At 35.0% G+C, this 14,807-nt stretch overlaps 1 protein-coding gene across 11 annotated transcripts in view; it reads right to left on the reverse strand.

The window, feature by feature from the left end:
* Positions 1 to 14,807, reverse strand: part of LOC125257439 (SH3 and multiple ankyrin repeat domains protein 1) — a 62,267-nt gene that overhangs the window by 38,643 nt on the left and 8,817 nt on the right. For 5 of the 11 annotated variants that reach the window (XM_048173775.1, XM_048173779.1, XM_048173780.1 and 2 more), the window contains one exon: positions 947 to 1,462. In XM_048173775.1, the coding sequence (XP_048029732.1) occupies positions 947 to 1,375 (429 nt within the window). In that variant the 5' untranslated portion in view covers positions 1,376 to 1,462. Of the gene's footprint in view, positions 1 to 946; positions 1,463 to 13,192; positions 13,534 to 13,653; positions 13,833 to 14,807 lie in introns of all 11 variants that reach the window. The other 6 variants (XM_048173777.1, XM_048173778.1, XM_048173776.1 and 3 more) reach the window with 2 other exon arrangements.

The following is a 14,807-nucleotide window of genomic DNA, read 5'->3' on the forward strand; positions in this document are numbered from 1 at the left end:
ACAAAAACTACATTACAGCTATAAAAAATAAAATATGAATTATGAATAAGTATAATAACCATAAAAATAATAATGCTAATGAAAATAATAACTAAACAAACATATACAACTATAAAAATAAAATATTATCATCATTATTAAATTTAAAAAATAAATTAGATTTAAATTAATACTAAATTAGAATTTTACATTATATTTATATTATATATATATATATACTAGTAGTTCCATAATTCCAGAAGTGAAATAAAAATGTGTAAATGTATAAGTGTGTGCGTGTCTGGGTGTGTGTGTGTGTGGGTGTGGGTGTGTGGGTGTGTATGCCCATTTATTACCATTGTCATCACCATTACCACCACTCACCCACCATCACTATTCTTGCATTAGTTAAGTTTTTTTTTTTTTTTTTGTCCGATGTAATGATTACCATTGTCACACCACTCTCAATGAATCAATTAATTTCAGATAGTGATATAATATAATATAATATAATATAATATAATATAATATAATATAATATAATATAATATAATATAATATAATATAATTAGAACTCTCCCCCCCGCATCTTTTCGGTACCTATGTTCTTTTTTTTTTCTTTTTTTTTTGTATGAATATATATAAACAATTATATTATAATTTATATTATTTTATGATAGAATTTTAAATTATTTTATTTTACTTTATTTGACAACAATAACTAAAAAAACAAATAAAAAGAAAATAATTGTGAATATTTATATTTATATACAGCTATAAAATAAAATATTAATTATAAATAACATTATGAATAATAATAAGTCATATTTGCATTATTATTATTATTATTATTATTGGTAGACATGAATCAAAATTGAATAAGTCGAAAAGTAGTCAAAATGATCATCAGCCACTCTAGTAGAGTTTGTGAGTATGTCTGAATATGTGTGAACAGAAACGCACAGACCGTTTGCTTGATATCAGGTATGCCGATGCGGAAGACGATCACAGCGAGGTGCGAGTCTTCTACAGGTGTGACCGTGGTCATGCTCCGCTCCATCATGCGCCGCCGGGCCTGCTGATTGGTCAAGACCGGGTGATACTGCGGCTGATTGGTTGTCTGATGATAAAGCGTCGGCTGACTGGGCAAATGCGGGATTCCTCTTTGGCCCGCATTGCCAGCCCTCGGTTGTCTCTCCCCTCTCTGCCATCCAATCACAACGGCTGCCGGTTTGGATCCATCCGCCTTGCGTCCACCACGGTTCTGATGTTCCTTGTCTCCCATATCGATCATCCCATTTTGTTTCGCTCTCTTCAATCTCTCCTCCTCGTCCTCCTCGTCCTCGCCCTCTTTGTCCTCGGCGCTGCCAAAAAAACGCTTGGTGTTTCCTAGCATCCTTTGCAGCACCGTGTCAGCAAGAAGTGTTGATGCTATGCTGTTGGTTCATGGTGCTTATCAGCGTCCACATTAATGTTAGACAGACTGAAGAGGAAAAAAATAATCATTAGAGGGGTGATGCATTTCATCTTTTGATGTTAAAATAAATTCCAGGTTAATATACAGTCAATATAAAGCCACACCTAGAAACTAGGATATCTTTTAGACCAGTAATAAACCACCTAGAACACCTTGGCAACACCTTAGTTAATGTGTAGCAAACAACACTGATGTATAGCCTGCAAATCTATAATAAATATCAGTATGTTTAAATAAAAAAGCTTTGGAACCTTTTATTTAATAAAGATCTGCAAGCTAATACAGTCTGTGGAAATTTTTCCACATCTTATTTCTAAAAATAACTAACTCCAGCTCTATCTCCAGGGCTAACAGACCGGATTCAATTTGCAGAAGACTGAAAGTTGATTTTGGGTTAAATTACAGTATGATTTAGTTGTTCTCTGTGAATCTCTATGTGCTGGTGGCATCCATGTGCATCTCCGAGATGATGTTATTGCTCTTAGTTTGTTACTGTTACTCTTCACCACCCATTTGTGTGCCTGAAAAGATAATCAATATAAAATAGTTGCATAACTCCTTTGTGCTACTGGAATAATTGTGGTTCTCTTGTGAAAGAAGATAAATAAATAGTTAGAAAGTTGCGACACTCAAAGTTCAATGCAAAGGGAGATATTTTCTTTTACAGAAATCTCTGTTTAAGAACTACAACAAACGGATGGTAGGGACTACAACGAGCTTCTTCCAGGGTTATTGACATCACAAACCCTAAAATTTACATAAACCCCGCCCCCGAGAACACACAACAAAGGGGGCGGGGCCATGTTGGGCTGCTTTAGAGAAGAGGAAGAGTTGTTGTAGTAGAGTGTTGTTACCATGCCGTCATTTTACGCCGGACTGCTTCACAAACAAGGGTCAATTCAACACAAAAGATGAACATGACGGCACATGCTAGTGGATGAGCTGAATCAACTCCACAGCAACTACATAAATTTATCCACTAACCGTTCAGAAACGTCTAAAAGTTGTAACTTCTTCCTGAGTCTCTCCATCAGTGTCGACTCCGGTTTGAACAATGTAAGGCTGAACACTGTTACTGACAATCCTCATTTTGGCTGCGTGAGATTCTCCAGCTTTGTTGTTGGTGAGCTGTTAAAGCTCCGCCCTCTTCTGGAAAGGGGGCCGGGAGCAGCAGCTCATTTGCATTTAAAGGGACACACACAAAAACGACGTGTTTTTGCTCACACCCAAATAGAGACAAATTTAACAAGCTATAATAAATTATCTGTGGGGGATTTTGAGCTGAAACTTCACAGACACATTCTGGAGACACCAGAGACTTATATTACATCTTGTGAAAAGGGGCACTATAGGTCCTCTTTAAAGCAAAGCTTTGAGTGGGACCTACATTATAATTATATAAAATAGGTTAATTCCTGTTACCCAATAATATTTGATCAGTAATGAAAAACAGTCCTAGATACATCAGTGAAATAAAGATTAAATTATTCAATTTAATCAGCTTTTATTATTATCCAATCTCATGGCCATTGTAAAATCTTGTATGTGTTATATGGTCTGTCATGCATATTAACTTTTACCCACAAACACTTTATTTTATCTTAAATTTAAATTCAAACACAGCAATAGTAAACTACTGGACATTCAAGAAAATTATGATTCGGTTAAACTTGTTTTTCTTTACCGAGCATGTGCTGAATAAGTGTCATCAGTGATGGAAGGCATTTATAAAATGTGCTATACAAATCTATTGACTTGACTTACAGATTACATTGGTTGCATTGAGCATGTGATTGAGGTCGTTGTCCTGAAGTTGTGAAGCATCAACCCGCAGCATTTCTGCTGATTATACTGTTGTTCAATTGCATGCAAGAGGGAAACTGACTCACTGAATTTATTTATATCAGCATTCAGTCAGCATGATTTATCTCCGCTTTATTTTACACACTTAAAGAACATAACTGCACAGACACAAGACATCTGCACCTCTCCTCAACGCCTGTCATCTGTACAGTAAATACTGTAAATGGAAACTGACGTCAGTGACGTTCACATTAAGAAACTGTCCTGTAAACCTCCAGAGATCTCCGTCACCTCATTACTGACGGCTCGTGGTGACTGATTCACCTGTTCGCAGCTTTAGATGGTTATTTACCTTAAATATCACAACCTGTTTGTGGTTCATCAAGAGCACATTCCCCCACTGTAAATACTGCAGTAACTCCCATTATTATAGGAATACTATACTAATCTCTATGTGCAATGAGCATTTTACCAATGCTTTAATTATAACTGTATTTGGGTTTTTAATAATCTGGTTTTGGATTTTAGACTGTTTGATGAATCTATAATATTTTATTGATTGTTTCTGCTATGAAAATCTATCTCTGCATTCAAAGATGATAAACACACCACATGCTTCATTCTTTGAAAATGCATGAGTTTTCAGTTCCCTAATGATAAAGTAAAAGAGTGATTTATCTGAAATAGATTAACACAATAATAGACTGGTTTGAAATGGAACCGTAAATTATGCCTTGGCAGTTTCTATGAATGGTTATACAAAAAAAAAAACCCACAAAATAAGCAATACTCTGAATATCTTTCAAAAATTTAACCTAGTAACATTTGGCAAATCCAGTGATAATTCATCCTCAAAAGCACCCACTGAATCAACCCAGTAACTTGTAAACACAACTTTGTTTCTGATGGGAAAAAAAGTCCAATCAGATTGATCAAGAAAGTTTACCTCCCATATTTTATATGCAATATACATCAGACAGTCAGCAAGAGATTGCGGCGACTGACATTGAGTCTAATATCTGTTTAAAACAGGCTGTTAGGAAACCTGACTGGTTACACGAGTGCCAATTCAAGGGTGAATCAGGCCAATGAGACACAGATGGTCTCGTTCACAAACCATCCAAATCAATTGCTCATTCCATTTATAAAAATACAGTGATGTCAAAATCAAGTTTCTAATACAGGCTTCCATTGGGGAGGGAGGGAGGGATATACAGTCAAACCAAAATTTATTCAGACACCTTGAACATTTTATTCATTAATTCAGTTTATTCAATATAGTTGAAATATGACAAGATCTCAAGTTAAACTGTGTCAGAAAAAAATAATCTTACTTTTACTGGTAGTCCACTGAATGAAGAATGTTTGGGTATAATATGTCACAGTTTACTTTATTTTGCTATCCTCACTTACATAAATGAACTATAGTGTCCTGCACCCACTAGTAAAAATATATCAAAAATATAAAAAATGTCTGAATAATTTTTGGTTTGACTGTATTTTAAATATATAAGTCATTAAATTTCAGTAATTCCACATGTATATATGGAATTACTGGAAAAAAAAATGTTATTTACACAATTTAAATATACTGAAATATTAAAAAGGAAGACTGCAAGAGCTTAAGAAAATACTAACAATGTTTAAAAAAAATCTAGAAATTATGGAAGCTAGTTGCTGTCTCTCATTGTAAGTTTAAAAGTTGTAGTTGTGCGAAAATAAATGATAAGAAATAAAACCGAGTTAAAAAAATGATTGTGACTATTTATCACAACTGCATTTTTATAGCACACAATGTGGCTCTTATTTTAAAAATTTATAGAGGTTTCGAAAGAAAAAATATTGACTAAAAGAAGCTAAAAATATTAAAAGATATTTGTCAAATCACAAAAACTATGACTAAACAAAATGAACACTACTGCAGCATCCAAAACACAACATGCTGGTCTTTTCATTAGAGTTTGCCTTTAATGCAAGTATAAATCCAGCCGTGCTCTGTTGTATTGGACTATTTTGCACTTGTATGAAGTTTGTTGAAAATCCTCCAACCATTAGCATGTAAAGGCTCGTTCACACCAAGAACAATAACCATAACCATAACTATATTAGCATCCACACCAACAAACAATAATGCACTGTTTATTCTAAGCACACGATGCAGTTTGTCATCTTTCGCTTTAAATGCTTGATCAGATTCTGGTTGTTTTTATCGTTCATCAGCTGGAAAAAAAAGTTCTGAAAGTGATTCCAACGATATACAGTAGTTCCTCTGCGCCATTATCGCTATAGTTGTGGCGTGGCTTTCTTTTACATTTAGAACGATTTTTAGAACTATATTTATCTATGCATGAATCCCCGCATATTAACCGGCTAATAAAACAGGACCAATGAGAATGCAGTTAAGTGTTTCTCCCTCGCATGATTAGCTCTCAGCTGTATAATTGGCAGTTGACTGGGGCAGGTGGGGAAAAATAGAGCACTGGCCTCATTTCATTCTCTAGAGACAATTCAGAGAGAGTAACGCAGGCGCCACACAGAAACCAGCAGCCCAAGGACAAAGCGGGAAGAGCGGTGATACGAGACCAGGTCATGAAAACAGCAAAGAGACTGCAGAAACCAGTCTGTCAGGACACCGGACACAAGACAAGGGCTGTGAAATAATACTATACCACCATGAAACCAATGCAATTTAGTTAGTAGTCCCAAAAAAAACAGTATTGTGTCACATAAATAACAAAATGCAGCACCTACAAGGCTTTTCCTACTCACACTTAACGCATTTGTCCAAGCGTCCATTCAGCTCGCTCAGTTTTTGCAAGAAGAAACCCTTTTACACACACCTCCTATCGTATTGTACTTCATTCTCTCACATACACAGCGCACCACCCCCTCCTATGTAGGACAGGGTGAATATAGATATATTTCCAGTGAATTGGTCCCCAGAAACTTTAATTGGAGAACTGCCATGGAACAGACTGTCCCACTTTTATAACCCGTTAAAAAGAAGTGGAGCAACCAGGTCCGGCATTGGTCTCTTCCTTTCGCTCACGCTCTTTGTGTCTCTCACCAGCCATCGCTCCTTTAGAAAAGAATGACGGCGCAGATAACGGACAATTAAACCATGTGTTGCTGTTTTTTTCTGCACTCTTTCCCTGGAGCTCAGAGTGAGATTGAGCCATTGAGAAAAGCACAAAACCACTTTCTGTTTCTATAATGAACCTGCTAGTGTTCATGGTGCAATGATGTTTTAAACCCCAGAGATCATGAATGAGTGAAATGAGTGACATCTGTACACTTGTTTGCAGGTGATAGAAGTGTTACGTGGGAGGCCTGAAGATCATAAAGAGATTTATTATGAATAACAGTCAATTGCAATGCATTCAAATGCAGGCAACAACCTAATAATATACACTTCCAATCAAAAGTTTGAAAGAAGTCTCTTCTGCTCACCAAGGCTGCATTTATTTAATCTACAGTAAAAACAGTAATATTGTAAAATGTTATTTCAATTTAAAATAACTGTTTTCTGTTTAAATATGTTAAAATGTAATATATTCCTGTGATCAAAGCTGAATTTTCAGCATCATTACTCCAATCAGTGTCACATGATCCTTCAGAAATCATTCTAATATGATGATTTGCAGCTCAAGAAACATTTATGATTATTATCAATGTTGAAAACAGTTCGCAATTAATCGTATCTAACATAAAATTTATATTTATATATATATATATATATATATATATATATATATATATATATATATATATATATTTAAGTAGTTTGCATATATGTATATATAGTAGATTGCATATATATATATATATATATATATATATATATATATATATATATATATACATAAACTTTTGTGTTAGATACGATTAATTGCGATTAATCGATTTTACAGCACTTTTTTACTGTCACTTTTGATTAATTTAATGAATCCTTGCTGAATAAAAGTATTATTTCTTAAAAAAAAAATTAAAAATCTTACTAACCCCAAACTTTTGACCAGTAGTGTATATACTATATTGTAATTTACATAATAAAGAAAGACCTTAGAGGTAAACAGATCTATTTAAACTAGGAGTTTATATTTCCACTTATTCCATTTTTATTTAAATGCACACATTTAATCATAATTCTGAAGACTTATTAAAAGTTAAAGCAAACCTCCATCTATTCAAAAAAAGCCAAACATTCTTAATAAACCAAGTCACATCCAGGAACAGCCCTTTACTGAGCATGTGACATGCAGAATCGTTATCAACCATCATCTTACATCAATTCAGTGTCAAATATCTCCTGCTGCTATTACGAAAGTCAGACTTTAAATTTGTCAAAACAATCCAGATGCGAGGACGCATATCAGAATAATACAGGCGCACGTTACAGTATTTATCAACATGAAAAGAAAGGCACCAGAGAGACCAGTGTTGCTAAAATTAACACATCATGTTGTCCTACAAAAACCACACTAGCACATGTGAAGCAGATAGATCTCCTGCAGTGAACAAAGTGAATGAAATATGCTAAAATAGTGGAGATTCAAAAATGCACAACTTCCTTGAATACTAATGCACAACCTACATGCTCAACTGTATGTAAGAGGATAATCATGAAGAGGGTTTTCCAAGTTAAAGGCCACTTTTGACCCTGGCTTATGATTCAGAGCTAGTTAGCCCTGCTTTTCTTGTGCTAAAGATAAAGAGTATTCAAGCAACATACAGCCAAACATAAATCATTAATGCTTACTGGATCATTGCTTATGATGTAAAATATTTATGCACTGTTTAGTTTCAGCATCATAAAACAGTTAAAAATAATGTTTAATACTCCAGCATGCATTTTCTCCTGTTTGTTGTGATAACTAGAGTGGATTTACATGCCAAAATGTATACAAACATTTACGATTTGATTTAAAACTACTATAACATGCTTGTCATATACTTAAAGCTGCTGTCCGTAACAATATCAATTTTTTACCAAAGCAAGTATATAACCAGCCAGTGTTCAAAACTATCTCCTTACCTTAGCCTGATTCACAACGGTAAGCTTGTAATAATTGTTTTTAATCTGAATGGTACTGGTGGGTTTTTGAGGGAAATTCGTGCAGCCATTCGTCATAAAGAAGGAGTCCCAGCTAGTAGGCTATATCACATGTGAGGTGGCATCTTTTCTCACAGCAGCTGGAATAATTAAACTTATTTTGATGGTGGATTGTATGGTATGACAAATTAACATTAGATTAGACTGTACAGAAATTGAAATCTACAGGTAACGCTAATACACACTAAATACACGTAGTCACACAATGCAGATGTTAACTGACAATTTGAAAACAAAGTATAACAATAATAATAATTTGCAGAGTTTGATGTGATATGAGCTATAAGCAATCATTATATTTAATCACCATTGGTAGCACAATTTATTGTCATGCTTTTTTTCCCTTAGTTGGTCAGAACAAAGGTGGCAGATTTGTTACTTACTTGTTCAGATGACATTTTCCGGTGAAAATTCTTATATTGGTCAAACTTCCAAGACTATAATCTGTGATTCCGAAGTACAGTATCCACACCGGTGAGGTGACTGACAGCAAACATTAGATTCATCCGCGCCGAGGAGCGATGCACAACCCTCGATGCACAATAATTCTGCAAATGCAGGTTTCAAACAGAGATGGCGACAAAGAGGCAAAACTTACGGACTGCAGCTTTAATGGTTTGATCAATAATCCTAAATAAGCAAGAAATATTAGTAATAATAATAATAATAATATTAAATCAGGGTTTATGAAACTACAGTGTAAAATCTCAAAACTGGCAATTAACTATTAACCCAGATTATTAAATGAACAGTGTGAAACTGGTAGAAAATAACCCAGGGTGATGTTAACACAGGAAATCACGTGTGAACAGCCCAAATAACAAGCAAAAGCTTTATGGAAGGAACCAAACGAGGAGGAAACCCACAGCCGTGACCTCCTTCAACAACATCCTGGAGGTCAGCGCTCTAGAAGAGAGGAGGAGTGCGAGAGAAAACTGGGACGAGGAGAGACAGAACGCGAACGATGCTGAGATCGAGCTCAGGGCATGAGAATGAGTGTAAGTGCTGGAGAAAAAACACCAAACCAAGAAAACTCCACTAAAACACAACAATCAGTCCATCCACACCTCACAAACGTCACACACTGACGATGCTGCTCTCATACAGAAAGCACAACAAATCCCTGCTACTATGGTCCAGAATATCAAAAAGATGAAGAGAAACTAAATACAATGAACAAACGAAATATCGAACGAACAAACAATAGATAGGGAGAACGAATGATAGATAAACAGAAAAAAGGAACAATAAGTAGAACAAACGATAGATAGAATGAATGAACAAATGACTGAACAAATGAAAGAACAAACAAAAAAGAACAATAAAACAAACAAATGAACGAACAAACAAACGATAGATAGAATGAATTAACAAATGAAAGAACGAACAAAAAAGAACAATAAAACAAACGAATGAACGAACAAACAAACGATAGATAGAATGAATGAACAAATGAAAGAACGAACAAAAAAGAACAATAAAACAAGCGAATGAACGAACAAACAAAGGATAGATAGAATGAATGAACAAATGAAAGAACGAACAAAAAAAGAACAATAAAACAAACGAATGAACGAACAAACAAAGGATAGATCGAATGAATGAACAAATGAAAGAACGAACAAAAAAAGAACAATAAAACAAACGAATGAACGAACAAACAAAGGATAGATAGAATGAATGAACAAATGAAAGAACGAACAAAAAAGAACAATAAAACAAACGAGTGAACGAACAAACAAACGATAGATAGAATGAATGAACAAATGAAAGAACGAACAAAAAAAGAACAATAAAACAAACGAATGAACGAACAAACAAAGGATAGATAGAATGAATGAACAAATGAAAGAACGAACAAAAAAGAACAATAAAACAAACGAATGAACGAACAAACAAACGATAGATAGAATGAATGAACAAATGAAAGAACGAACAAAAAAGAACAATAAAACAAACGAGTGAACGAACAAACAAACGATAGATAGAATGAATGAACAAATGAAAGAACGAACAAAAAAAGAACAATAAAACAAACGAATGAACGAACAAACAAAGGATAGATAGAATGAATGAACAAATGACTGAACAAATGAAAGAACAAACAAAAAAGAACAATAAAACAAACGAATGAACGAACAAACAAACGATAGATAGAATGAATGAACAAATGAAAGAACGAACAAAAAAGAACAATAAAACAAACGAATGAACGAACAAAGGATAGATAGAATGAATGAACAAATGACTGAACAAATGAAAGAACGAACAAAAAAACAATAAAACAAACAAATGAACGAACAAACAATCAATCTATAGAATGAACAAACAATAGATAGGTAGAACAAACGAATGACAGATAGAACGAAAAACGATAAGTAGATGCACAAATGAGATAGAATGAATGAACAAACGACTGAATAAACGAAAGAATTAAATGATAAAATGAACAAACAAATGAACGTACAAACAAACTATAGAACGAACAAATGACAGATTGGTAGAACAAATGTTAAGTAGAACAAACAAATAATAGACAGAACAAATGAACAAATGACTGAACAAATGAAAGAATGAGCAAACGATAGATAGAATGAACAAAAAACGACAGAACGAACGACAGAATGAACAAACTATAGAATGAACAAACGAACAACAGATAGAACGAACAAACGAAAAGTAGAACAAACAAACGATAGATAGAACGAATGAACAAACAATTGAACAAACGAAAAAACAAACAATAGAACGAACAAACAAACTATAGAACGAACAAATGATAGAAACATAGAAGGAACGATAGATAGAACGAACAAACGACAGAATGGTAGAATGAACGATAAGTAGAACAAACGATAGAATGAACAAATGAAAGAAAGAACAAACAAATGGTAGGTAGAATGAGCAAACAAACGAACGACAGAACGAATGAAAGAACAAACAAATGGTAGGTAGAATGAACAAAGGAACGACAGAACAAATGAACAAACAAACAAACGACAGAACGAATGAAAGAACGAACAAACGAACTATAGAACAAACAAAAGATAGATAGATAGATAGATAGATAGATAGATAGATAGATAGATAGATCAAACAACAGAATGGTAGAATGAACGATAAGTAGAACAAACGATAGATAGAATGAATGAACAAATGAAAGAAAGAACAAACAAATGGTAGGTAGAATGAACAAACAAACGAACGACAGAACGAATGAAAGAACAAACAAACGGTAGGTAGAATGAACAAACAAACGAATGACAGAACAAGTGAACAAACAAACAACAGAATGAATGAAAGAATGAACAAACAAACTATAGAACAAACAAATGATAGATAGACAGATAGATAGATAGATAGATAGATAGATAGATAGATAGATAGATAGATAGATAGATAGATAGATAGATAGATAGATAGATAGATCAAACAACAGAATGGTAGAACGAACGATAAGTAGAACAAACGATAGATAGAATGAATGAACAAATGAAAGAAAACAAACAAACGGTAGGTAGAATGAACAAACAAACGAACGACAGAACAAGTGAAAGAACAAACAAATGTTAGGTGGAATGAACAAACGAACGACAGAACGAATGAAAGAACAAACAAACAAACTATAGAACAAACAAATGATAGATAGACAGATAGATAGATAGATAGATAGATCAAACAACAGAATGGTAGAACGAACGATAAGTAGAACAAACGATAGATAGAATGAATGAACAAATGAAAGAAAACAAACAAACGGTAGGTAGAATGAACAAACAAACGAACGACAGAACAAATGAACAAACAAACAAACAAACAACAGAACGAATGAAAGAACAAACAAACGAACTATAGAACAAACAAATGATAGATAGATAGATAGATAGATAGATCAAACAACAGAATGGTAGAACGAACGATAAGTAGAACAAACGATAGATAGAATGAATGAACAAATGAAAGAAAGAACAAACAAACGGTAGGTAGAATGAACAAACAAACGAACGACAGAACGAATGAACAAACAAACAAACGACAGAACGAGTGAAAGAACGAACAAACGAACTATAGAACAAACAAATGATAGATAAAATGAATGCACAACTTCCACTTGACTTCTGAAGTCCTGATGCCTTGTGAGAGAACCAGAAAGCTCTGAAAACTCGTTAAAATTTCTGCATCGCGTTTCAGCTTTGCATTTGGTTACAAAAAAGTTCCATTAACATAAACCTGGCACAACTATGAGCATATGTCTGAATATTTACATCTCGCCAGTCCCTGCTTTTTTAAAAACTAAACCATAAACATAATTCACAGCAAGAATGCATGTCATACACAGCTTAAGATCACAATGCACAGTGTGCTCATACAAAACATAGTTTGGGTGCAATTAGCCGTTCGATTTAACTGTTTAAACACACACAGATGAAGAGTTCACATTTCTCTCTCGCTATATAGATTTCCTACATAAGTGTTTGAGTGCATAATTATGCTCTCTGCGTGCAATGACCTACCTTTGGTCTCAGCAGGCCTCTCACACCAGGAAAACAGCACACACACACATACATACTCACCCACTCACTATCAGCACAATTTAGAGCAAAACACACACTGAAGTCAAAAGCGCTGCATATGCAACTACTGCAGTTCAGTTTTGCTAAAGCACACCAGCACAAAGTACGCAAAGCAACACTTTCTCAAAAGTCGTCTATCAAGCATCTCGGGAGTCACATCCATGCAATAGTTTTTCTTGCGAGCGCTAATATATCTGCTCCATCTAAGCATCATAACGGATGCACTATCCAAGTGGGAATTCATACCTGAAGGTCCAGCCTGAGCTTCCTCATTCCAGCACAGAAGACGTGGTCAGAACAGGGTCCAAAGAGAAACAAACAGTCACTGAAACGCCAATAAACGTGCACATCCAGGCGTTGCGTCCACGCAGGATCACCTCCAGCACTGAAACAATCTCTCTTCTGAGATCTCTCTCATCCCGCTGTCATGCACTCAAACACTCCTCCCTCCAGCCTCGCTCTCCACACACATACACACACACGGCCTCTCGGATGCTAGATCAAACTGGCTCGCATCTGAGGCTTGGGTTTCATCCGGATCTTCTGTGGCTTTGTGGGAAGAAGTCATCTGTTACGCTTGGAAACCACTGAAACCACGAGGGAAAACATACAGTTTCACATGTATAATGCAAGACATGCATGCATGCATATGTGTGAGCATGTGCATATGTCTTTATTCTGAGCTAATAACATACTGTGACACTCACACACACTCTTGAACACAAGTGGGTCATGGACGGAAAAATGAAAGGAGAAATTAGCCTGACTGCGAGTGTTCATGCGGCGAATTAGAGAGCGGCTGCAGAAATCATCACCTGTCCTCATCACGCTGAGATCAATCACGTCTCTCACCCACAAGGTTTGTACGAGGACGCTCAAGAATAACCTAGACACAAAGCAGTTGGACAGAATGACTGGCCTTCATCAGATAAAGACAGAATAATACATTCCCTGCTTCATAAGAGCCTGTCTGCACTTTCTCCACTTTTAAATCAGGCCTGTTTGACAATTCTTTCTTATTAGTGGCTTTTACTAAGCTAAGCATCACTAGTACTAGTGCTCAAAGTGATGTGACGAAACCTCTTCCACTATGATAGTGCTCCTATTACTATTTTAATATTATTTCTATACTATAATAGTATTTATTAATATTTTGAATAAGCTTTTGTTTTTATATTTTCTGTTTCATTTTAATTTTAGTAATTTTATGTGCTTTTGTCTTATTTCTATACAGCTTTTATTCATTTTTTAGTTTTAGTAACTGTAGTAGTGCTTCAATTTAAACATTTCAGTTAGTCGGCAAGGAACGTTTTTTAAGCTTAAAGGGTTAGTTAGTTCAACCAAAAATGAAAATTCTGTCATTAGTTACCCTTTAAGAATCTTTAATTTCTAATCAGTGGTTCGGAGCGTGTATCAAACTACCAAAGTCACGTGATTTCAGTAAACGAGGCTTCGTTACGTCATAAGTGTTTCAAAATTTCAATGTTCACCACTGGGGGGCGTGACTTTCGCAGTTTGAGTCGCGCTCCGAACCACTGATTCGAAAAAAAAAAAAGATTTGTAAAGCTTCGAAGTTTCATGAAGCAGTGTTTTGAAAGCGTCCATCACTAGATATTGTTGAATAAAGTCGTTATTTTGTTTTTTTGGTGCACAAAAAGTATTCTCGTCGCTTCATAACATTAAAGTCCGCGTGAACCGGAAGTTGCAAACGACTTTTCTCCAGTGTTGTGACGTATTTCCAAGTGAAATGGAATATTGAATAGAGGGTAGAGTTTTACTTCAGCGCTCCTCCTCTCCATCTCTCACTCATAGCAGACTAATGGTTGGAGGGGAGTGGTTTAAGCGATTTCAGCCCAAGCCG

Source organism: Megalobrama amblycephala, linkage group LG22, assembly GCF_018812025.1.
Source record: "Megalobrama amblycephala isolate DHTTF-2021 linkage group LG22, ASM1881202v1, whole genome shotgun sequence".
Classification (NCBI taxonomy): Eukaryota; Metazoa; Chordata; class Actinopteri; order Cypriniformes; family Xenocyprididae; genus Megalobrama; species Megalobrama amblycephala.